Below are 27,084 nucleotides of genomic sequence, written 5' to 3'. Positions count from 1 at the left end.
ATTGTGTTAGGGAAGTTCGACTTTTTGAGGACAAGAACCAAGCTGTCGTTTTCTTTGAAAATTGGAAAGGTAATTTTATATTAAATCAATGATCAGCTTATGTGTTCACCTCAAAAATAATGTGCACATACGTATTCAGAACGAATAGAAATGATAATGTAAATAAACGATACCCTGAGTCAACATTGTGTTTTTGATTAATTAATTGATAACAAATATTTATTTCTCTATAGTTGTCAAACGAGTCACAGGAAGAAAGCACACACTGGAGGGTTTCAGATTGAAAGTCACACCTTTCTACGACTTTCTGGGTTCTGAAGTATCAACCGACGGACCAACGCCGAGAGTTCCGAAGCCCGAGGTCGTTGATGTGGACCCGTTCATTGCTGAATACATCTTCCAAGAAAGCCAGATCCAATCACACCTTCAACAGGAAATGCGAAATGTAGTTACTAAAATCGAATGGCCACACGAGCTCAATACGGACAAAATGCAGTTATTGCCTGACACTACTTTCAACAAGGATCCAGTCTTGTGGAAATCGTGGAAAGAGAACGCCATTACACGGTTAAAGGATTTCTTCGATCAGTACAAAACACGCACAATACGTGTTAATCGATCATTCTGGAATGAGATCTGTAAAAATCTTACCAAAAGAAGTTTTCAATTTGTCCGTCCTATATTGAGATCAAATGAGGGCGTAATTGTCTTGCAAGGAAAATCAGTAGACGTGAAAAGCGCAGAGGCCGATATCATGAATCACATAGAGTCCTTAGAAGAAGCAGCTGAAAGAGAACGACAAACCGTTACTGAGCAAATAGCATTCAATTCGGAAAATTTCAAACTGCTTCTTCTGTGTCGAATTAAAGAAGAGATTGAACAACGCTGGGCAAATGTGAAGTTTACTTTAAACCCAAGCTCCAATGTAATAGGATGTGAAGGTATGCAAAGTGAAGTCTTGAAGGCACAGTTTGAAATATCCAATAAACTGAATAATCTCAGCAAACGTCCAATCGACGTAAGTGCGTGCAAAGGCCGTTTTGTGAACCTTGTTGAAGACAAAATACACGAAATCTTCTACACAAGGAACATACACGCTGCTTTGAGATCGGACGGATGTAAAATCACAGTCACTGGAAAAACAGACACCGACAGAGATCGCGCTATTAAGTACATCGAGACCGAGATTGTGGAGAAAAGGTGAACATTGAGAATGAATCGACAGTTGTCTTTCTCCAATCAGCGGAAGGACAAGATCAAATCAGAGAAATAAACTGTCGGAAAGCGGTCCTTGTTGCTTTGAACTCTAACAACACGCATGTTGACATCACAGGATTCATCACAGACGTTGATACTACAGTACGCGCTGTTGAAGAATTCATTGAAGAGAATGTTATTCTTGAAGGGGTAGTCAAAGCAGAGAAGGGAAAGGTTCGTTTCATAGTAGAACATAAAGGAGAAGACCTACGTGCTCTTTCCAACCGTCAGCATTCCGTGACCATTCAGCCTCAGCTAGATAGCCGTCCAAGCAGATTCCATGTTCGCGCAACGCAACAAGGTATGTTGGCAGCCATACCACGTCTTAAAGGGCTAGTGGAAAACATTTTGTATCAGAAATATCCAGTTGCAAAACATGGTATTCCACAATTGCTACGAGAAAACAAAGGACAAGGGGTTTTAAAGACGGTTGAGAAGGAATACAAATGCATCGTTGAGACTGATAAAGAGTTTGATTCATTTGGAGATAATCAAGATGATGTCGTTCGTGGTGTCTCTAACAAGAAAGTGCAGGTACTTCGTCGACATACCCTACCAGGAGGCTGTCTGTTGATGGCCTGCAAAGGGGATTTGACAGTAGAACATGTAGATGGCATCATAAATGCAGCGAATACGGATTTGCAACACGTCGGAGGATTGGCCAAGGCTATTTTAGTTGCAGGTTAGTTGAAACAGAAACATACAGGCTGTCCCGCTGTCTCAAAATCTTTTTTAAATCAAAGCCCGTTTATTGTTCTACCTAGTGTAAAATATAGAAAACAAGGACTATGATGTAACAATTGTGCTGTTTGTCCCAGTTTGCCATTTAAAATGCATGGCGTGATTGATGAATGTTGAAAAATATATTACCTGTTCTTAAAATTAATATACCGATTTTAATGAAACTTTCAAACAATTATTTAACACAATGTGGTAATTGTATTGCTGCTCTCAAAATGGGAAATTTGTAAAAATTTCTGAAGTTGTATGGCAAGTAGAAAAGCATTTAAGTGCAGGACCAGCAAACATGATTTTTAATATGCTCCAGTTTGTTTTAGAATGTGGATATATAAATGTGTCACTTTAAATTATTTTGTTATTTGGATTTTAAAATTTAAGAGGCTTTGTTTACAAAAAGATACCATGTTTTTTGTGTGAAGGATGATGGATGTTGTGAATATACTTGGAATGGGTTAGATTAAGATTACATTTGCACACCACAAAATACGGCTATACCGCATGTTGTCAGTGTATACAATTAAGTCTTGCAATTACCCATGCATATTATACATACGTTAAGGTATAACGCTTAAGTGCTATTTGTACACCAACACAAGGCGCTGTAGCTGCTTTATTTACTGAGTAACAGCCATCCATATGTTTGATCGTTTGGGGCCCTGGAGCCCATAGTATGTTTCATATGGGGCTCATATGATATAACAATATAATGCTTAAGGGCTGTTTGACGACCTGTTGATGAATAAATCGTTTGGCAACTCTGCCGTCTGACAACAGCTGTTCGACGATCATCACATCAACTATTGAGAAAGATAACTGGTAGTGTGTTTAACTTGAACTAGTATATGAAAAAGTATACAGTTTTATGGAACAGTCCTAATAAATCTATTCAATAACACACTACGTTTGGCTACAATATACAGAGTTTGAATAATGCATGTTCTTCGACTGATGTACTTTTTATTTTCAAGGTGGTGAAAGCATTCAAACAGAGAGTAACCAAATCATTCGTGCAAGAGGAAGACCATTGAATACAGGTGAGGTGGTGAGAACATCTCCCGGCCGACTTCCATGCAAGCACGTACTTCATGTTGCGGGTCCTAAATGGGAAGGCACACCCATACCTAAACCTGGTGATGACCCTACAAACGAAGAAAATTTACTATGGGATGCCGTAACAAATGTGTTGAGGGAAGCCAAACGTACGAGAATGTAGACCATATCGATACCGGCGATTAGTTCAGGGATTTATGGTTTTCCAATTCATCTCTGCGCTAAGACGTTGGTTGAAGCATCGAAGGAGTTCTGCAAGAAAAACAAATCATGCAGTCTGAAAGAAATACGATTCACCAACATCGATGACCGTGCCTGTAATGCATTTCTGACGTATTTCCAACAACAATTTGGTGACGATGACAGAATGAATTCGATTCGACCTACTGACAGCGAAAGTGAAGGTAATATATATCATATATTTTTGTTCGATTGCCCTGAACATTTTTGTAACACGTCCTGATGGTGGACATAGTAACCTTTATATATTTCCAATACTATCACGTCGTATAATATTATATAGGATATTTTGATGTACTATAATCTTGTATTTAACACTGTATTGTACACTTGGACATTACAATTTTATGAAAGGGCGAGGTAAAATTGAGGTGGGTGTAAGGATGGATATGGTGTAGTTAATAGAAGTAAAGTAGGTTAATCGTAGCAGACAGGCAGAGGTATGAGTTCGGGTATGGGTAGTGCTGATGCTGAAAATAGGTGGGTACTGGGATATAGATGTTGCTGGGTAGGACATGGTGGGGTTGTGGTGGTTTAAGAGAAGATGTGGAGTTGCAAAAAGATAGGGATGAATCCTCCTGAACACGGGGCCAACGTGACTTCTGAATCACGCATATACACTAACTACACGTGCTAAGCAGTATATGGGGGTGAGAAGAAAGTATACAATTACATTCAGTGATGTAACTGAACTTAATTGAAGGATTCCGGACCATACAGGAACTTTTTGGGAGGGAAGAGAATTTTCACCTAAGCCAAGCCCAAGGCTCGAACCCTCGTCGATCGTATCTCCCGGCCGGCAGCGCAACGCATATCGTTTATCTATATAGTTAGTGTTTAATCCAATTAAGTAATGTGTTAATTTGCACAATAATTCACACAATATAGATGACTTTGTTAAACTTGACGGAGCATATGGCTACACGGAGAGCTTTCCGAGAACACGTCGAGTTACCCCCACGCCGCTGAACCAAACTGGAAGATATACCCTCACCACAAAAGAAAACAAAACGATCTCTCTGAAGAAAGCTGATCTCTCAGCCGAAAAAGTAAGTTAAGAGAAGCAAACAATAGGCCCAAAATTAGAGTTTAGGTGCTTATTGTTAAAGTATGATCCTTTTCCATCACATGATATTTCAAATTTGATGGCCTTGGCCTCACTCCCCAGTCCCTACCATGTGAATTGTATTTGAGGTACTTTATTTACCTCTGATGTAGAGCCATGCGTATTCAAACAACAGACTATTCATTAGATTGTATAATCTACGCCCAGTTTCCGAAATTGGGTGCCTTGTGTTAGGTAGGTGTGAAATATACCTGACTGTACGTTTTAACTACGTAACGCATTAAGGCTTTAGCTTCATCAAAGGGATGCATTTTGATGTTATGTGATTAGTCTATAAACTCCTGAACAAAAGTTTGGAAAGTTTTTTCAAGCATCTATATCTCAAATTATTTGTGACATGTTATCATTCTTCAACCAGGATTCGTCGACACGACCAAGCTGGTTCCACAAGTATTCAATCGGGTTGGGCTATGGGCTGATGGCACAGTCCATTCTCTCTACCCCCGTAGTCTCTAGGTTGTCGTTGATAACCCTGGCTCTGTGGTGGCGAGCGTTGTCATCTTGGAGGATTGCATTAGGTCCCAGATTATGAAGATATGGGATTGCAGCTTTCTGCACAGAATAATGGTCAATTTGGCACATTCTGTTTGAGATCCCACTACATCTACAAGACGTGTACACACAGGAGTGAAAAGGACGGTTGTTTCAAATGTGGTGTCATTGTAAAGGGGAATAAAGTCAAGCACGATAGGAACATGTCACAAGTAATCTGAGATATAGATATTTGGACAAACTTTTCAAGCTTTGGTTGAGGCGTTCATGTTCGTTGTTCCAAGTTCTTGTCGTGTTTTCTATGTTTCCTTTCTCTGTTCTTCTCCTTTCGTTCTCATTGTCACTCTCCCTCTCCTTCCCATCACTTTTCCCTTCCTTTTCCAAATTTCTTTCTCTTTGTTTCTTTCAAAAATATAGCTATTAAGAAAACCTACAAAATTAGGTATATTAGGATGTGGTTGTTGATCGAACCTTAAGTGTTTCTAAATTCCGTATTCTTGTCAATGATATGTCAACAGGTCGATGTCATTGTCAATACAACAAGTGGAAATTTTCAACTCAACGCTGGAGGGGTTTCAGCTGCAATGCTAAAGGCAGCTGGGCCTCAACTTCAAAAAGAATGTGATGACGCACTCGCTCAACAGGGACTGTCAGGAAAGGGAGCGGGAGGTATTTTGCAGACAGGTTCTGCAGCATTGGGGTGCAAAACTGTTTATCATACTGTTTGCTGTTCATACGATGGTGCCAAGTCCGAATCGGTGAGCTTTTGCAGGTCCCAGATATGATACAAATGTGGGTTTCTACATGGGAGTAATGTACATCCAGAGTCTAGATCAATGTACGATCTACATACACTTCTCTGGAGTTTTGGTTTTGCCATGCCTGTGTGAGCCTGCGACTGTTAACAATGTGCAATGCGGATTTGCTGTTTCGTGTAGAAATACTCATTGCTAGCATAAATAAGACACTTTCGCTCGAACCATAGACTCTTCTGTAGACCTCTTGAGATGTAATCATTTGATAACCATTATTTTGTCAAACTCCCCTCCCCTCGATGACTATTGCCTATCAAAGAAATAAAAACAAGTATGGGGTATTTGTGGAAAATTTTAGGTACATTATGTGCCGCCGGTATGGTCGCTTTTCATCTCTTACTTAACAATGGAGCTTATTTTTATGATGTTGTTTTATATGGATGTGTCGGTTTTTTTGGGTGTAGGATACTATATGGGTCATATAAATGGGCCATCTATTTGGAAGTTACTAAAAATAGATCTTTTTTTTGCGAATATTTACCCACTGGCGGCACATCTGTACCAATTTGTACCAATTCCCTTTCCCACCCCCCTGCTGGGGCCACCATGAACAAATATGACTATACATGTACTACTTCTTTAAACCTTAAGTATTTCCTCCTTTATACAGGTTTTGTGTAAGTTAATGATGACCATTCTAAAGCAAGCAACCCAAGCAAGCATGCGGTCTATCGCTTTTCCAGCAATCGGGACAGGCAACTTAGGGTTTCCGCGCAACGTTGCCGCAAAACTGATGTACGAACAAGTAGTCAAGTTCAGTCAACAAAACCCAACGGGATCTCTTGTAGACATCCGTTTTGTGTTGTATCATAAGGACACACCTACGATACAGGTATGTAATATCTTCCGACATTGTGTATTTTATTGTATATCATGGTTATAGTGTACCGTTAATCATTGAGTGAGTATATTGAGTCAAACGCGCCAATAAACATGTGGCAACATGCACCTACTCATGATTCGTAACAAGTTCGGAGGGGGCACCTAGCGGCATTTGCATCTAAGGCCTATACAGCTGACAAACAAGAGGAAATGTATGGTTTCTATAAAGGAGATTCCAAGGGGTGCTTTTCCGCCCCATTCGTATGATTTTCCAGGGAAGGGGGAAACGCCCATTTTCGTTTAGATATATTATTGACATTAGCACAAGAACCGCAAATTTTATGGAAATATAAATGCGATTATTGTCTTCCTTGACTAATTTCCTGCAGTAAGATCAATGTATTAATATTTTAGAAGTACATTGCATGTTTTAAGTAGACGGCTAAACCTTATTTTACAATGGATGAGTTTAACTCTCAAGTTCTTTAAGAGTACAAATTAGTTAATAAATATAGCTATTGGTACATAAATAGTTGACTAAATTATAATTCTATTCAACTGGACTTACTATTTATGATGGCTACGGTATCACGTCATATCCATGACGCATCATCAGGCCGAGTGATCTTGAATTGGCTCTGTATTCTTGACCTGTGACGTCACGATGGTAGAAGTGACGTCACACGAGAGTCGTCGAGGATCTTCCTGATGGTCGGTTCGTAACTCTTGGACAAGTTGTGGCGTAGTCCCCCTCCGCGATTCAAGGTTGGCTCCTCCCTGCGAACATATATCGCTTCTTTCACCCCTCTTTCATACCACCTGTGTTCTTTATCAAGCACAATCACGTCCTTGTCCTCAAAGTTGTGTTTGGCTGCTTTGAGGTGCGTGTATACCGCAGAGTCGTTAAGTCCTGTTGAACTAGGGCGACGATGTTGATACATGCGCTTGTGGAGAGGTTGTTTTGTCTCCCCTATGTAGTAGTTCTCACAGTCCGAATCCTGGCAGTTAATCGCATAAACAATATTGCTTTGTTTGCGTTGCGGGATCTTATCCTTCGGATGGACTAACTTTTGTCTCAGAGTGTTACAAGGTTTTAATGAGACCGGGATCTGGTGCTGTCCGAAGATCCTCTTTAGCTTCTCAGAAACATCTGAGACATAAGGGATAGTAATCCCGAACTTGCGGGTGCTCGAAGCGGTGGTGGAAGATTGTTTGGACGATGTTTGGTCCTTTTGCGGTTTCAAAGCTTTTTGGAACGTCCAGTCCTTGTACCCACAGGTACCTAAGGCCGACTTCAGATGTTCGCGTTCACCAGCTTTAGCTTCGTCCGTTGACGGGATGGTCTCCGCGCGGTGAAAGAGCGTTTTGATCACACCGAGTTTGTGGATAAGTGGATGATGGGAATCAAACTGTAAGTATTGGTCCGTATGTGTGGCTTTCCTATATACTGATGTTGTGAGAGTGCCGTCTGACTGAATTTTGACCAAACAATCCAAAAAGGGTAACTGGTTATTGTCCGCACCTTCTTGGGTGAACTTGATGTTGCTGTCAACAGAGTTAATGTGGTCAAAAAACGGATCTAGTTCGCTCTTTTTGATCTTAACGAGAGTGTCATCGACATATCGGAACCAATGCGACGGTGAAATACCACTGTAAGAGTCTAGTGCAGTCTGTTCAAAGCGTTCCATGTAAAGGTTCGCGACAATTGGGGAAACGGGGGATCCCATCGCACATCCATGATTTTGTTTGTAAAATTTCCCTTCAAACACAAAATAAGTTGAATTGAGGCACAATTCCAAAAGTGAACAAATTTGGTCCACGTTCAAGTTGGTTCGTTGACCTAGGGTATTATCAGCGTGTAAAGCTTCCTTGACTGCGTTTACAGCGCCCTCCGGTGGGACACTAGTGAACAAGGCCGAAACGTCGTATGAGGTGATAGTTTCGTCTGATTCAACCTTAATGTCCTTCAATTTGTCCACAAGATCGGTAGAGTTGACAACATGGTGACTAGATTTCAAGAATACAGAGCCAATTCAAGATCACTCGGCCTGATGATGCGTCATGGATATGACGTGATACCGTAGCCATCATAAATAGTAAGTCCAGTTGAATAGAATTATAATTTAGTCAACTATTTGATCTACCTGGATGATTGATAATATTCATAAATATATTGGTACATAAACTAATCTGTATTTGCATCATTTTCCCTCTTCATCAAGGCATTTGAAGCAGAAATGCAACATCTGACACAACAAGGAATGCAAATGGGAGTCGCGACAGGTGGGGCAGAGACATCACCTGGAAGAAAATTGAAAAAATCCTCAGAATCGGCCACGTCAGGTAGTTTGTATAAAACAGGTTATCCTACTTAAAATAAAATTGAACTTTTATTGTAGACGCCGTGTAAGTCGGAAATGAAAGATCTTTTTGAAAGTACCTTTTGAACATGCAGCAGCAAAATTCGTCAGAAGAAGTGTCACTCGGCATCAACATCGCACTAGCAATAAATCATCAGCAGAAACCTAATGTCAAAACCTAAAACCTACAAATTTTAATTTGCAATTTGTTGTTCAGACCACTATACGCTGTAGAAGTGACGTCATAATCGGATTAACTACCATAGCGATAGATGAATACAATTTTTGAATTTACCGCGCTGCACTGCAGCAGGTTGCACTCATCACCTGTCTTCAATCATACATGTATAATAGATTGAATACAATACTGCTCTTTTCAATGAGACTAATCTTACAGGTGCAAGTGATTGGCATTTCTTTGACATCTATGGTTCAATGCATCGGTACCGCATGAACGTTGTAGTGCGGGGCGATATTGCCAAAATTGTATTCATCTATTGCTATGGTAGTAAATCCGATTAACTACGTCACTTCTACGGCGTATAGAGGTTATCCACTTCACTCATGTGTGACTTCTAACAAAAGGCACTGGTTCCCGTAGTATTCCTCATTCAAACTAATTCAATGCACGACCTCGGAGTTACCTGCATGACTTTGGCGGGCTATTCAGTATCGAAGTTACGTAATGTTACTATGTCAACGGGATCACGCGCTAGAGTAATGAACCACGATCGAAATGATCACCACATAAAGTATATGGCACTCGAAGGCATACCAAAGTAGCGTGATCCGGTAACCAAGAGAATTACGTAACCACTTCGATGCTGAATTTTGAAACAGTTATGGTTGCACATGCAGGTACTTCTTTAGAATGTCCTAAACAAGGTATAGCAGTCGTTGATAGGATATGCAGCTTATAGAGCATGGGTCCTTTCATCTTTTCTGTTTCTGTTTCGGTTTCCGGTTTCGGTTTCGGATCTCATTGTTATTTTGAAGTGTTAGCATGGTACGTGTGAACAATCCTTTTATTCTAGTCTTTTGTTGACTACAGAAAAGTTGAACGAAGATAACTTCTGTTTCGGTTTCGGGAGTTATGTTAATTTCTGACATGAAAAAAGTGAGATGAGAGGGTTGATGCTAATCTAGACAAAAGAAGTGTCTAAATTTTACGGTCGTAAATTCGCGATAAAGTGTACGGCTTCAATTGACTTGCGTTGGGTGTATAGGTACTCCAGCGTAAGCGGGAGTAGATTGTGAAAATAGCCCAGCGTAGAAATATACATTAACATGATTGATATACATTAATCAATAATAATCAGTGTTGCCAAGAATTACGTATACTTGTTCGGCGTGCAATCGCGCAAAAATCGGTCATAGTATGATTATGTAGCGATTAAACGGGGAACTATTTTCGTCCCAAATACACCTTAAAACTTGGTAATATGCAACACCAGAGAAGTGCGTTGAAGTGAAACTAATAGGATTTCTTTCATTGGTAATCTGATAATTGCTTCAGGCAAAATTGCCAGACTCAAATCTATTTTAAATATATAATATTTGAGTGGGGATGATCTGGTGGAGGAGAGGAGAGGAGATCGAGAGAAGAGAGGGGAGAGGAGAGGAGAGGAGAGGAGTGGAGAGGAGATCGAGAGAAGAGAGGGGACGAGCAGAGCAGGGAGGAGTTTATTCCGTTTATTTTGATTTTTCCACGTTGATCATAGGCCTACTGCTAAAACAGTGAGAGGGGGAGAAGGGTAAACGAAATACAACATCCAATATAATTCAGATATCAACATAATTTAAAAGATGGCACAGGTGAGAGTTGTGGAGGGGGAGAGACAAACAGACTAGAAAGAGAAGAAAGCGAGAGGAGAAGAGGCAGGGGTCCTTTTTTAAATGTCTCAGTAATATGGATCATAATGACACCAAATTTGCGTTCGGACCTGATGTAGGCCTATCAAATGACTGACATGAGTAAGATTGCCCACTTGAGACGCCAGTGTTGCATATAATTGACGTATCCAGCCTTTATTGACAGACATAAGTGTGATTGACAGCACCTATTATTACCTCTTCAAGTGAGAAGCATGATGCCCCAAACGTAACAATGAAGTCAACTTACACACCATCCTACTTAATCCCTTCCGTTTTCGTTTCTGAACAATAGAGCTCCCGAAACAGAAAAGATGAAACGAGGGCATGTATAACCTCTATAGTGTGTTGATATCACTGCAATCGGAAACAGTACAATTACAATTTCAAAAAAGAGAACTGTCAATTACTAGATTATGGGGAAAGTCTGCCTCATTGCTCGGGATGAGTGAGATTATGGGGAAAGTCTGCCTCATTGCTCGGGATGAGTGAGATTATGGGGAAAGTCTGCCTCATTGCTCGGGATGAGTGAGATTATGGGGAAAGTCTGCCTCATTGCTCGGGACATACTGCAGTTACTGTCCGTTTTCCTATACACAATACACAGTGCTCTCACCATTGACGCGTGACCTCTACAAATGATGTATGTTGGAAGAATGGACACTTGCCTAGTTAACATCACTGTGTGAAAAATAACCAGCCAATATTTAATTTATTCTCCAAACTTCTAGCAAATATGTTTCTCTAACATGACCTAAAATTACAGCTAGGTTAGATGTTCAGAAATGGTCGCACTTTTGTAAAATATGAGTGAGGGCAAGGCATAGCTAGCCAACTCCCCATGTTAATTGAATGGAGATTTGACCGAAAATATTGGCTATATCGGACCGCTCCGTTCTGAAGGATGCCACAAAAAACGGTACAAGCTACATTTAAACTATTCTAAATAGGTTCTAGAAAATATTGTTTTGTAACATGTCCTAAATTTTAGCTAATTTAGATGTTTAGAGAGGGTCGCACTTTTGTGTTTTAGGAAGGATATGTAAACGACAGATAACACCAAAAATATGAAGAAATTATTTCCAAACCGTGTTAAGTCAACAATCATTATGTTGCTCATTTTGAAGAATGCTGGTTTACAAAAAGCAGGTCTTTGTCTCATTTCGTGAACAAAGGTACACATACCATTGTTTCCTTTCGGTTCCTTTATAATCGGTTACCCAACTGAAGCTATAATACCAGCTTTATTGCGATGTCGCACATGAAAACAGACACTTGTGCACAACCAGAGAAGATCTGATTTAATCAGTTGAGCTGCTTCAATGAGTGTTATCTTGGTTTAATAGCTTTTAATGGGGTTTAAGTCCTGCAAAGGTCGAGATGAATTCTACTGTAGACATGACTGCATCATGATGAGTGAGATTATGGGGAAAGTCTGCCTCGTTGCTCGGGATGAGTGAGATCTCGTATTGAGTAGTTCTTCCTTGTCCTCTTTTTCGCCATTCTTTTCCCTCTTCTCCCACTTCTGTGTTCCTCTTCTCTTTCCCCCTTTTGTCTTTTCTCTCCCCGTTTCGATCACTACTGAATATGATAAAAAATCCCACCAAAACATGATCTAGAGTAAGTAAGTATAGGTGGTACAATAAAGTATGTTTTGTTTTGTTGTTTTTTTGTTTTGTTTTGATTGTTTTTTGCAGAGATGGAAGGGGAAAACGATTTTTGACAACTTTTCGATATTACGCCGTAAAAATGTGTATACGTTCAAATATGCAAATATGTTCTTCTTGCTACGCATACATCATATGATTAGTCATGGGGTCACTAAATTCTGGCATGTGTTAACGGGGAGGGGCAATATTTGTTTACACGTTGATATTGACCTAGCGATTTTTAGTAGGTCATTTTGAGAATGCACCCACTTGAAAATTTGGACCTTTCGTATTGAAGATACACTTCAAAAATATAAAAAATACCAATTTGTAATAATTTGCCATAAAATTGATATTATATCGCAAATTTCACAAAATCAAAATTATTTGATATCAAAAGGACATTCCTTGTATTCAGAAAGCAATTTTGTGTATCTGATGTGCTCTCAGGTCCTACCAAAATGCTGTGCAAGCGTTGCTATCCAACACCTTAAACTAAATAAGTTTAAAATATACCAGAAAAATGGTTCACAAGACAGCTATTGGATTTAGGGCCTTATGGACCCTACGATCTTCCATAGTCCGCGCGTGGATTGTCATGCTTAAACTCTCGTATGTCCTTGGACTAGACAGCGATCGTCAAGGCTGAGCCAGTTCGGCTAACTTAGCGCTCTTTGTGGCTGTTATTTGGAGACTAACTAACTAACCACATCGACAATTAGAATTATCCCGGGATTGTAATGGAGATATTTGGGCACCCTATAGAATATGACATAATGTATTCCTTTATTGCATTGTTCTTGTTGGGTTTTAGTCAGGGGGCACACGTCTCCAAACTAGCATTACTTCAGAAGTTGTGCCAAGTTTGATTTTTAACTTTCATGTGTTCAATAACATCATAAGGAATAACTTCCAACTTGGTTTGAAAATCTCACTTCCTTTTTTCAACTAATGAGGGCGCTTTATAAAATGATGCATTTTTCAAGGAATCTATTTAAGAAAATGCCGATATCATGTTGTAGTGAACTTTGTTTTGGCCAAATTCAGTCGTATAAATTATATTTTACACTAGGAATACCTAATGTGTATGTTTGTCAACCAATTTAAGGAGTTTAAGGGCCAATTTGATGCGTTTAAGGTGGTACTACACCCCTTGATAAATTTTTGACTATTTTTGCATTTTTCTCAAAAACTAATAAAACACTGGTAACAAAAGTTATGTATATTATAGGGGCAAGGAATCCAGTTACTACATTGGAATTTCAGTGACTCAAGACAAGTAGTTATTGATTTGTTGATCAAATATTGGTTTTCCCTCATTTTTGGGACTGTAACTCCACAACTGTTGTCTGTGGGGAAATAAAATTTTCAGTGCAGTAGTTGTAGTCCTTGCCCCTATAATATACATATCTTACTTGTCACCAAATGCGCTATAATTTTTGAGAAAAATGCAACAATAGGCACAAAATTGGCCAGGGGTGTAGTACCACCTTAAGGGGTCATAAACCGGTTAAATTTGGTTTAGCTAAGTCAAAGGAAAGACATGCAAGTGGTGGCATTTGTCCAAGCATTGACAGAACAGGAGTACAAAGACACTAGATCAGGGAACAAGACAAGCAAGAGTTGCCCTACATGGTCAGCATTTAATTCCCTGATTGCAAAGAAGGCACTTTTATGGAATGTTGGCGTAGCGGCTCCGCTTTATAGAAAAAGCCCAACAGAGTGGTCCGTTCTTGCAACTATACTGATGCAAGCACAGAAGATTAACTGTGTAACCGCTGGGGAAGGCTGCAGGCCAATGATCACCTTGGATGGGGATCTATATGACCGTGCCGTTAAGCTCAAAGACTATAAAATACGCTGGTGTATTAGACTCGGGGCTTTGCACACTATAATGGCAGCACTAAAATGCTTAGGCAAGCATGTTGAAGGTAGTGGTATAGATACTGCATGGGAGGAATCTTGTATAGTTCGGCAACAGTGAGACAGATTTTGGAAGGACGGTATGTGTATAGGTGCATTGAGGCTCATACACTTGTAGCTCTGCATCTTCTACTGTTGGAGGTAGTTTTAATGAGACAGAGAGAGAAGGAATTGCACAGCAAGTTGAGCAAGTTATCATATCCTTTGATTCATACTTAGGCACCAAATCCAAGACAAAAGATGCGCCGAAATTCCAGAAGCAAGTCAGTTCAGTTCAGACGGATATGTTCAACTTCAGCATTGGAGCAGTTTGTTTCAACCAGGATGATTGCCAAGTCAGTGAAATTCTGGGATCCACAGAAGAGAAACAACTTCCTCTATTTCAAAGATGTTGGAGCTGTGGTGAAAACCCCGGTTAAGGGTAAACTAGTCATCATCAAACAGGAAAGAAAGCTGTTATCCAGGCTGTTAGTTGTGGCCAAGAGCAGACCAGAATTCGCTGTCAGGGGTGCCATTGGCGAGTATGAGGTCAACAACGCTCCTCAATCCAATTTCCATCCAGATGGTTCAATGATAATGCTCACTGGCAAATCCCAGGTGCTGAAGTTTGTCATGGATCTGCCTCTACCAGAGAATACTACTGCAGCTACACATGAGGAAGGCAGTACAGCGATCACAATGTCAGACGCAATGTGTGTTGCTAACATGGCAGAAAAGAAACATGACACATTTAATGGTTCGGACTTTGCCAACCAATTCATCAGCATGATTGACACTATGAGTGCGTCATATAATGAAGTTCGTATCGTCTTCGACCAATACTTGTCAGGATCACTCAAGGAAGTAACACGAGATAAGAGAACAAAGAAAAGCACCCCATCCATTACCATGTCAATGATGACACCGAAATAAAGAGTCTGAAGTCATTCTTGTCTCACATAGAAACCAAAGCAGAGCTGGCAGAGTATCTGGCAGCAAAGGTACTTGCACACTACCAGAGCCAAGCAAAGAAGGTTCTTGTAATGCATCCTGCAACCATGCAAGCCAACTACCCACTGTCTGACATCATTGCTATGCCAGAATTGAGTGGTGGCCGTCATACATTAGAGGAAGGAACTTGTTCTTCTTAATGCCTGCGATGTGAAGCCAAAGTATCCAGATGCTAAATTGGATGTGTTCTCTGTTGACACAGATGTCTTTGTTCTACTTACAGGTAGTTACCCTCTATACTGCCTGCCATAACTTCACTTCTGAGGGAAAAGGGGGGGAGAGAATACATATGGGAAAGTTTTCATAATCTTGGAGGACAGAGAGCAGAAGCACTCATAGGCTGGTACTTATTCAAAGGCACAGACAACACAGGATCGTTTGCTGGCATGGCAGTAACAACACAGTTCAAAGCATTTTTAAAAATGTGATGAAAAGATGCTTGACGCATTCTCTTTGTTTGGATTAGCCCAAGAACTACCAGATGGGGTTCGTAGACAAATGGAAAGATGTGTATGTACACTGTATACATCAGAGCAGACAATGTTGCCGAATTGCGATGGTTGCTGTTTGCACAGAAAGGAAAAGAAGGACACTGATTACCTCCAACTCTGGGAACTCTCAAGCATCATGTGGAAAGGGCATACTTTATGTCACTGGTCTGGAAGTCATCCTTTAAGTCATGTCCAATTATTCCACCAGCATCAGACTACTCCTGGAAACTAGAAGATGGCCATTTAGTTCCTGTTTTCTCCTGCACCAGAAGCTCTACTTGAACTTCGTCGATGTACAGGCAATGGCTCTTGTAAGACAAATCACTGCGGATGCAAGAAAAACAACTTCCTGTGCACGGATGCCTGTGAATGTGGTGATGCATTTGAAAACTCACCAGAGAATGTTCCGGAATCAGAGGATGCAGAGTTACCTCTTTGACATGGTACTTCTAAAATGACATACCAGTTAGTATATCACATCCAACCATGTATAAGATGATCACATCCTGCCTTTTTTTTTTTACAAAAGTGGAAATTTTGTCCACCAACTGTGTCAAAAATGCCCATTATGTCTGCCAATTGTGACAAACAATGCCAATTATGTCTGCCGATTGTGACAAGCAATGCCAATTATGTCTGCCAATTGTGACAAACAATGCCAATTATGTATACCGATGTAACAAACAATGCCAATTGTGTCTGCCGATTGTGACAAACAATGCCGATATATGTCTGCCAATTGTGACAAACAATGCCAATTATGTCTGCCAACTGTGACGAACAATGCCAATGTCTACCAAGTGAGTGGAATAATATTGTCAACCCAATTTAATACCCATGCCAACACTTTTGCCAATGACCGCAAGTTTGTCTACAGCGGTAAACTGCAAATGTATAAGCATTTTAGCGCTCAACATTTTAATAACTTGCTTGATGTTAACTGAAAAACAGAACATGATAACTTCTGTGACATGATATCCAAAAGTATAATGTCACTTTACTTCCACAGCTTTTGTTGGCTTTAAAGTACACTAGATCAAGCCAAATTGCAATAGGAGAAGTGTTCCAAGAGATTTAGCAATGTTTTTAAATTAACAGATCATTTAACCATTTAGAGCAGTTTATTGTACTGCGATCTGCATACTGAATTTGCTGTAAGAATTATGCGGTGCATATTTGGCTTCAAATAATGAGGTGTTCAGTTCCTTTTTGATGCTAGTTAGTATATAAAAGTATTAAACACTGAGATATAGATAAACTAGTACATCTTACATGATCTGTATCATTTATATCCACAGTAATCTCATTTAAAATTTAGCATGTTATACACTACTTTTTCAATTCTGGTAAAACTTTATCATTCCGGCGGCCATTTTGAAAAAAAAAGCGCCCTCAGTATTTGACATCAACTTGAACAACCGCTAATGGGTTCATTAACAAGGTCTGCATACTAAATCAGACTTAGCAACATTTCTGAGGCAGTTTATACATAACCTTTTGATTTTTTATAGCCTTTTTTTATCATTTTGGCAGCCATTTTGAAAAAGCGCCCTCAAGTCATGAAAATTGTCACTGAGAATTTCAAACCAAGTTGGAATCAACTTCTTATGGGTTCAATAACAAGGTCCATATAAAAAGTCAGACTTGGCATAACTTTATGAAGTAGAATACGTGTGCCCCCTGACTATTTAGAAAATGTCATAGAGATTGATTGATGACGAGAGTAAAACGAGATTGGAGGAACAGAGAGATCTGTGCTTGCTAACTTTTAATTGCGCTTCAATCCTGATTTCAACAAGTTTCAATTTATTACTAGTGACCAATTGATAGTGCATATCCTTTTTACATCAGGTCAACAATCATTCAAAGGATTTCGTCAATCCCAGAGCGGTGCATTAGAAATGAAGATTGGGCAAATATGTGTTCAAGTATGTTCCGGAGACCTGACGAAAGAGAATACTGAAGCTATTGTCAACAGCGTTGGGCAAGGTCTTGCTTTAAACGGTAAGCATGGAATTTAGATTTAGATTGTTTATAAGATTCAAATTCCAAAAGGCACTAATGGCTTTCATAAGGCCCGGTGATAAGGGGACAAAATACAAAAAATACCCTATTCTATTACGAGCAGTGCGGACGGACCTTTCAAGTAAGGTCGGTATCGTGTCGGTCGGTGCTTAAAACTGAATGAACAGCGGATTTTGGTTTTGGACACAACATTTTAATAACATTTATTTGTCGGGTTATATAAAGGTTACGGACGCGTATTTAAAACGTGGTATACGTTGTTATTTTGTGGCAATTATGTAAAAAATGTTTTGCAGTAAATGTTAAATGCCCTTGATATAACATTTATAATATAACCCGACATTTAAACGTTTTTCTACCAATCGTTTTGTGTTTGCTGGGTGTTAATAGTTGCTATGAAAGTGCAACATACAGTAAGCCAAAAACTTTAGGTACCAGTTATGTTCACCTCCTGAATATCCTAAACAAAGACAGATATGTCATAATTGGAACCAACAGCCAATAGCTGCATCTTTCAGCTCGAATTTAAGACCTCATTCGTTGAAATTGTTCAAGAAATAAAGACACAGCGATTCCAAACCCAAGGACGATACCAAAAGTTGCAGTTTGCTGCATTAAATGCCCTATTGATTTGTACACAAAGCGTTCGTGAACAAGAGAACTAGCGCTTGGCTTCCATTGATTAGCACGTTAAAACTAGCGTCGTGCTTTCATTGATTGGAACATAAAAGTGCAACTTTTGATTTCGTTTCTTCATTAGGTTTTAGATCACCGTTTCTCAACCAATTTCAACAAATAAGGTCTTAAATCAGAGCTGAAGAGTACAGGTATTGACTGATTGTTTTAATGTTGACTTTATTTGTCTTTATTTAGGATATACAGGGGTGAACATAACCGGTACCTTAATTCTTTGGCTTACTGTATATCGGCATATTTATAATGAGGGTTCACTTATTGAACAATCAGTGGCGTAGCGTGGGTCATCATATTGGGGGCACCGACCATGATTGGGGCATCGGGTCTTATTAGGAGGGAGCAAGCTGTTTGTATGCAATTTTCCCATTTGATTTTCTAAATTTTGCAATCAATTGGGGGCACGTCCCCCCGTGCCCCTATGACGTTACGCAACGTGAATAATTCTGATTTAGAGATCTATTGGGTTATTGAATGCGAAACCCTGAGTAAAGTATCACTTAGGGAACTTAAGAGCCAGATGAGGAAAATATATCAATTGCGCACAAATTAGGGTTTGTGAATACACATAATAGCTAGAGTATGCACGATGATCGAGTGGATACGAAGAATTTCATTACATTTCAAGACCTTACACGTCTTAACCCTAACACGCCTGAGTACTACAAAATACTACTTGATATATACGCTGTTCGTGCGTGCATCCCACGTGGTGTGATGACGTAATCGCCCTAAGTGATATATAGGCAAGGTTTCGCTGGCCAGCGAAGCCCAAGACCCGTGGCAAAGTGTCGCCGAGCCAGGGGTCTCGGGTTCGAATCCACCCGGAGCAAACAACTTCCTTCTTTGTTTTCTCTATTTATTCCTTCCTTCTTTCCCTTCCCATCGCCAAAAAGCCCCTGGCGGGTTAGGGTTAAAAGAGATTTGTGATCTCTGTACTTTTTAGGTCCAGTTTCCAAAGCTATTATTCGAGCGGGTGGAAGTTCCATTGCACAGGAATGTCAGCAGCTTGGCGACAAAGGTAAGACTGGCTAACATGGCCACTTTTTCCGATCGTCTTTTCTCCACACAGCCGTAGATCACAGGTAATGGAGTAGATAAATCCACCCAATATTTAAGGAAGGGATGTTCCACGCAATTGTCCCCAATTTTACGTAAATGCGTATGTTTTTGACCAAATTTGACCAGTTGTAGTTGTAGTTTGCAGTTGTAAATAGTGCATTATTCCGTCATATTTGACCATTTTAGCTTCAGATATTATTAGTGCGATAAGCGTGCATTAGTTAAATGTTTTCTGGGAGCGACGGACGCTCCATGCACCAACACAATCCTTTAATGTCAAAATGAAATCAACGGCACTGCTCGAGCCTCGAGTTAGATAAGATATTCAACAGTCTTAGGTCGCTTATAGTACAATGTGTCCTAGAAAGATAAATAACGTGTATTCTCTCCAGTTTAAAAAATCACAAAATCAACTGTGTTTTGAATTGTTCTTCTTCATCACCCCCTTCTTCTTCTTTATCAAAAATAGCAAATCAAGTATCAAGGCTAACTCTAAGACTACAAAGGTCCATGTATAGTATGTCACACTAAAGGGCCTAGCCAGCTAACCCAGTAGATATGTCATTTGCTCATTTTAAAGACTAAGGGCTCCAGAGCCAAACATAAATCTTCCTATGTACGTGTTGTACCTCATTTTTAGTATTATCGCACGGGCTTTACGTGCACAGTTTACCTATGCTCGATCTTGGAACCTAGGATTTATTACAGATATCAGAACCGCCACTTGAATATGATGCATATCATTTATTTTCTTTTTGTATAAGGTGATGTCGTCAAAACAGGCGCCGGAACTCTGAACTTCAAATGCATTATTCATGTTGTCACACCTCACAATTTGAATAAACTGAAGGAAGTTGTGGGAAAGGCCCTTCATCTTGCTGAAAATGAACGGTGTAAATCGATCGCAATCCCCGCACTTGGAACAGGTGAGGCTGTTTATTAATCCAAATTCACGAGTGGAACAACATTGTCGCTACCCTCTCACGAACATAATTATGCTAGCCAATCGGGGTGATTTTCAGTCGAGTCAAGAGGATAATAAACATGACCAAGAATGTGGACTTCTAATCTCTAATCATGACGTTAGGTCGTCTTCTTCAAATTCAGATTGATCTCGAAAAATGCTTGTTCATTCGCTGGATAATATAGATTCTCTTAGCACAACTGACTGCGTCTAAATACCATGATGCATAAACTGTCAAACCTCCTATGTGTGTGAGACTGGACGCAAATTTCATTCTTAATGAACATCAAAAAGTAAAAGCTATATGTCCAACCCAAAATTGACCTATTATGTAAAACATTAGTGAGTAGTCCATGGAATCATAATCAATTCAAGTGATGTTTTATTTAGAATTATTACACACGGGTTCATCATTCATTTGAATAAATGCCGATATTTATGAGCTTGAACTCTCTTGATACGTGTACCAAAATCTGCTGCCACTGGCGTGCGGGTGGACGCAAAGATGCAGTCGCGGTAACATCAAAAGATATCAATAATATTCTTTTTCTGCTCTGTACCTCTAGGAAACATTAGAGGAGACCCTGGTCAGGTAGCTGGAGATCTTCTTGATGCCATTGGAGAATTCGCAGCAAGCGGGAAGGCAAAACACCTGCTACTAATCAGGTTGTCCATCTTCCAACCAGCATTGATGAAAGTGTTTCAAGATCAAATGCGATCTAAAGAAGGAGATTCATACACTGCACAGAAGTCATTACTTCAACGTGGTGCAGGTATAGTGCCGACAAAGAAATTTAATTTCATTCTATATTATCGTAATGGAACTTTCTCAAGCGACCTAACAATATTTGTTAAGCACAACAGCACTCGGTGTAACGTAATAGCCAAAAATATATAATTATGGCGACCGTGGGCGAACATCGACTGGCCAAATGGTGACCGTTCGTCCTATCCCAAATGGCATCCATATACCACACAGAAAATTGGAATATGTGTTACGTAATAGTATGGAATATAATGACGAGCTCAACATGCTTAATAGAAGATAACCATGGAAACGGTGACCGCTCGTCATTACCCCAATGTAGTACAAATATTTCGTCCCACTCTTTTTTCAAACAGAACCATAATGTTATCCATTATTGACGCATCATGAAAGAATTAATACTTATATATTACATAACAGCAGAACAAAATTTTTTATTTTCCTTCGTTATGGAGATGTTGAGCTTCCCAGGAGTAAACAAGAAGACCTTTCCATTTGAAATGTGATGTGTGATTTCATGGACTTCACCGAAGAGTTAGCTAACACCACACAGTGATTGCATTACTCTGTCTTAAGAAATCGCGGTGTTGGTCATTTCTCATATTATTGTGTATTTATCAAGAAAACAAGGCTTTTTTTCTCTGCTATGAAATTGACAAAAAAACACAAGTGGAATCTTGATATCTTTATGCTATTTATGTCGACTAACCCCCCCCCCACCCAAATCAAAAGGTATCAGTAGAAACTATTTAAGACCGTGATTAGAATATGACCGATATTCTAGGATATGTTACATGTTTTTCGAAAAAGTATTTTATTTATTTTCCGTTCATTTAGGATTGAAATTATCATATAGCAACTTACATAGATGATTAAATTATATTTACATAGCATTTTTAATATTTTAAACCCTATTTTAATGTAATGATGTATATTTATACGTAGCGATTAACGTAAAATAGAAAGCAAAACTAGAGTCAATAGATTCTGAGTACAAGCCGCCGGCAGTAAATATAACATTAATGGGTCAATTTTGATCAATTTCAAAATTTGACCTTCGACCCCTAAACTTTGACCGTCACCATTGACTTTTTGTTTTGTCTCACTAAGGTCTATCATATGCAGCATTCAGATTTGCCATACCTCGCTGTTTGAAATTTTACACATTTTGACCTTTTGACCCCAAGTACAAAGAGGTCACCATTGACTTTTTGTTTTGTCTCACTAAGGTCTATGCAGCACTCAGATTTGCCATACCTCGTTGTTTCAAATTTTACACATTTTGACCTTTTGACCCCAAAGTAAGCATTGTACAAAGAGGTCACCATTGACTTTTTGTTTTGTCTCACTAAGGTCTATCATATGCAGCATTCAGATTTGCCATACCTCGCTGTTTGAAATTTTACATATTTTGACCTTTTGACCCCAAGTACAAAGAGGTCACCATTGACTTTTGTTTTGTCTCACTAAGGTCTATCATATGCAGCACTCAGACTTGCCATACCTCGTTGTTTCAAATTTTACACATTTTGACCTTTTGACCCCAAAGTAAGCATTGTACAAAGAGGTCACCATTGACTTTTTGTTTTGTCTCACTAAAGCTGAATTTATACTCGATCGCCGAGCGATGCGATTAATCGCTTTTGAAAAAGCAATTTGCAATCGCCGAATTTTGCGATGCATCGCCCGTCGCTTTTGCATTTATACTTATCACGGCGATAGCGATTGCAGACGACAATTAAAATATTCTAAATGCCACAAAATACATTTTTAAAACAAGAGTTGCTGTCAATAATTATTGCTTTGAATTAATTTATCACCAAAAGTTTAAAATCGAGAAAGGTAAATTAATTAGCAAAATAATAGATCCAGTTGGTTGTATATGATTGGTTGATGCATTCACGTGTCAAGCGATATCGCTGGGAAGTTGAGATTTCTTCAACTTGCAAAAGCGACGTCGTTTTTGCCTCCGCGATTTGAATCGATTGATCGGCTTGACGCTCTGGAAATGTAAGTAAACATTGAGCATGCGTGAAAATCGCTTTTCTGCAAAAGCGATTGAGTATAAATTCAGCTTAAGGTCTATCATATGCAGCACTCAGATTTGCCATACCTTGTTGTTTCAAATTATACACATTTTGACCTTTTTACCCCAAAGTAAACATTGTACAAAGATGTCACCATTGACTTTTTATTTTGTCTCACTAAGGTCTATCATATACAGCACTCAGATTTGCTATACCTCGTTGTTTGAAATTTTACACATTTTGACCTTTTGACCCCAAAGTAAACATTGTACAAGGAGGTCACCATTGACTTTTTGTTTTGTCTCACTAAGGTCTATCATATGCAGCACTATAACTTGACATATCTTGTTGTTCAAATTTAGTTTGTATTGCATACGGGGTCAAAGGTCAAGCAATGGTCAAGCTGTGAACACCCTGAATACCCATGCCACTAGTGACCAACATGTATTAATTAGAGCTTCGGCGCATTTTGTTTGTAGAAGAAGAGGCAGATTGCCAGAAAGAAAGAAAGAAAGAAAGAATTAGTGCAAAACAGAACAAGCCGACTTTGTCGTCGGCTTGTAATTAAACTTCTACGCTACCCACATTTGGTAGACTCACCGGGGCCCTGTCACCGGGTCTTCGGCGGATATAATTGCAGTGAGGATTTGTTGTTGCTACCTATTTTAATGATCGTATGATTTTCAGATATTTCCAGCATTTTTTATCAAGCGTCTTACCTACGCATACGCAAATTGGTGTTTCATTTTCATTTTCCATCATTTGCAATTCACGCAGAACGTTAGTCAGTCGATAGCTATTAGAAGACCCACTCAGTCACTTAATTAGGCACTGTAAACGATCGAATTCGGTGTTGAAATTATCAAACAAATTTAGTTACACCTTTCACTTCATAATTAATAATGCTTGGTACTGTTTATTTTTTTGCAAACCCTGGTGTTAAACTAAGGTGTGAAATTTAGGCTTCTAGTGTAAGATTTTCACAGGCTACAACCTCCCCCGTGAGCTTTTTTGGTCAACGTTTTTGCTTTTCAAAGTATCATAATTCGCTAACGAAAGATGTTTCCCATCTTTAAAAGCACATCGAATAGGGCTATATATCATACTTTTGTCAGAATTTCGGTTTTGATTGCACCATTTTTTAATACCGATTACCAATTTTGTCAAAATCAACTCGCGAATGTACCCATAGATGAATGATTTTGCAAGCCACAATAGAAATATCGATTATTTCTGCTGTTATATTTGAAATGAAATACTGGTTGGACAATTTTGCAGTTGCAAGTGAAAAAAGTTGAAATCAAAACGGATATTCTGTTAATTAATTCCGAAAAAAGCTCGTGTAAAAATCAAAATCTTACATTGACAGACACAATTTCAAAAAGTATATCCAAACACTATATTTTTAACTGACATTACTGAAGAAAAAAATTATTGCTTTATATTTGACCGAGAAAATGAATTTCAACATGTATCGATCGACATTTAGCGCGACTGTGCATAACAATAGAAGCTGGTGAGTGGCGTGCTGAGTGAATTATCACTGTCCTGATTGTCAGATATTATACTTGACCAATCATTATATTTTCCTTTGTAGATTTTCTTTTCATTTTCCAAATTTTTTAGAATTATGTTGCCTCCCTTCAAGTCCTAAAGTTGTTGAAGTTCATTGACATCCCATTAAGCTTGAGAGTAAATTTTTCTGATTCTGTCAAAGCCAGAAATTATTTCTTAATGCTAAAAACTATGCATATATTTATATTTAGTTTCTCTGTTCTGTTCTCAGATGCATGTTTGCGTGCTGTACTTTTGCAGTGTATATGGTGTAATGGTGTTATGTAATTTTAATTAAAAGTATGTGGTATCATTTTATACATGTACATGTATGTTTTGAAAGACAAAGGTACAGTCTTTATGTGATCATAAAGAAATTTCATCAAAATACTCCATAATATGTGGTCAACTTCCATTACATACAGACCGACCCTTATATGCTTAAAAGTTGTTACGTTTTCGTTTGATCAACTATTGGGAAATAATGTTTGATTTCGATTTATTTTGCCGTTTTAGACCTTGTCAAGTGGGTAGTTTCAAAAGCATCATTCCAAGATGAGCAACAATTAGCCTCAAACTTCGAAAGATTGTCCATAGGATCCAGGGACGGGACAGATGTCAATACATCAAGTGATACACTGATTCTACACATATATGCTGGACAAAAACGTGACTTACAGGATGCTAAAACGAAAATTGACGAATATATAGATGAGGAGTTTGCCAGAGATGTACGTATCATTCAGTGACAAAAAGTGATATCACATGTTACTTGACCAGTTTTATCTTAGTCTAACACGTCAAGTCCAAGTACCGCTGGCGGTTTGTTTTGGGTCAATATGACAAAAATATCCACACGTATAGTCTTCGTCTTGCTATGTTATTCCATATGGAATGTTAAAGGAATTAGGGTCACAGCCCACGTAGGCATCATTTCCAGTCTTGAGGGGGTTGTCATAGAATTTTTAGATCAAAACTGGGGGATATAATTTTTTACACCAATAGACTAAGAGTAGGTGACTCAAAACTTTGCGTTGCCCGCGCATTCTTTTAACTTGCAATCAAAATGTGCTCGCAATCTTAAATTATAAAACGCTAATTTTTTGCGCCTTCTTTACACTTACGATCAAAATTTTAATTCGCTCCGCGCACTTTCTTCGCACTTTTTTTTTGTCTAAGGGGGGGGGGGGGTCAAAAATTATCAAAACTTCAGTTACCGACCGACATATTCATGACCCACCCCACCCCGCGAAGAAAATGACATCCTCCTTATAAATAAACAATAACAAAAAATTTATCGCAAAGTATACATAGCACACTGAAGTGACATCCAGTATTGTTATTGTTTTCGTCATCTATCATTTTATTCGTTATGATTATCATTGTTTTATTCGTTATGATTATCATTGTTGTTGTTCTTTTTACTTTATAAGGAAATAACGTACGAGAATGAAGTGTGGGGAGAGCTAGACGAGAGGAAAATTCAAAAGATATCTGGTATTGCAAGAAAAAACTCGGTAAGAGTTATTAAAAGTTATTAACAAAATTATAGAATTAAATTTAGATTCAAAACATTGATAATATTAATTTATGACAATTACTTTCAACTGATTGTAGTAACTTCAATAAAGTCTGTATTGCTACTTCTCTTCAACAGGTCAAAATGGAACCTATCTTAGATGGAAAGGCTAAGCGAATTACGATAGAGGGGAGAAAAGTTGATGTCAACAAAACGAAAGCTGATATGCATAAGTACTTCACTGAAATACAAATGGGGAAAAAGAGGGAACTCGAAGACCGTCTGATAAATAAAGAAGTTGAATGGCGTTTTATAGACGCTGGTACTGGCCAATACACAAAGTACGGGAATCAACCCTCTCATCAACCCTCTCATAGAGCACGCATACCAAGAGGGCAAAGATTATAAAAAGTTAGAACTGGAAGATGGAACAATTCGCATTGATTTCAAGACCATGAAAGAAGACAACGGGGCTGGACTTAAGACAGATGTTGAACGCGTTGATCTAACAAAAGGTATGATTCATATTAGTATGTATATTAGATTGGAAGGTAGAAATCATCAGTAAATGAATGAAAAATGATGAAAATATTATGTTGATATTAGACAGAATAAACATGACCAAAGAATAAAGAACTTTTCAAGG

The 27,084-nt window shown here is 38.8% G+C and overlaps 1 protein-coding gene across 1 annotated transcript; it reads left to right on the top strand.

The window, feature by feature from the left end:
* Nucleotides 1-1,201: 1,201 nt before the first annotated feature.
* On the top strand, nt 1,202-26,846 carry LOC140147799 (protein mono-ADP-ribosyltransferase PARP14-like). The gene is made up of 13 exons (XM_072169546.1): nt 1,202-1,939; nt 2,967-3,452; nt 4,177-4,337; nt 5,425-5,664; nt 6,332-6,553; nt 8,766-8,886; nt 17,680-17,832; nt 19,493-19,567; nt 20,373-20,534; nt 21,139-21,345; nt 25,436-25,650; nt 26,353-26,436; nt 26,577-26,846. Exons 2-13 carry the CDS (start codon nt 3,416-3,418, stop codon nt 26,844-26,846), a joined length of 1,947 nt encoding a protein of 648 aa, XP_072025647.1. The 5' UTR covers nt 1,202-1,939; nt 2,967-3,415.
* Nucleotides 26,847-27,084: the final 238 nt, after the last annotated feature.

The sequence above is a fragment of the Amphiura filiformis genome, chromosome 3 (genome assembly GCF_039555335.1).
Source record: "Amphiura filiformis chromosome 3, Afil_fr2py, whole genome shotgun sequence".
Lineage (NCBI taxonomy): Eukaryota > Metazoa > Echinodermata > Ophiuroidea > Amphilepidida > Amphiuridae > Amphiura > Amphiura filiformis.
The sequence above is the reverse complement of the archived record's forward strand: the minus strand, read 5'-3'. Positions and strand labels throughout refer to the sequence as shown.

Coding starts and splice junctions, on each gene's coding strand:
- LOC140147799 (XM_072169546.1), top strand. CDS start 3,416: ATGAATTCGATTCGACCTACTGACAGCGAAAGTGAAG. Junction 21,346..25,435: donor ATTACTTCAACGTGGTGCAG/GTATAGTGCCGA, acceptor TTGCCGTTTTAG/ACCTTGTCAAGTGGGTAGTT. Junction 25,651..26,352: donor ATGAGGAGTTTGCCAGAGAT/GTACGTATCATT, acceptor TTACTTTATAAG/GAAATAACGTACGAGAATGA.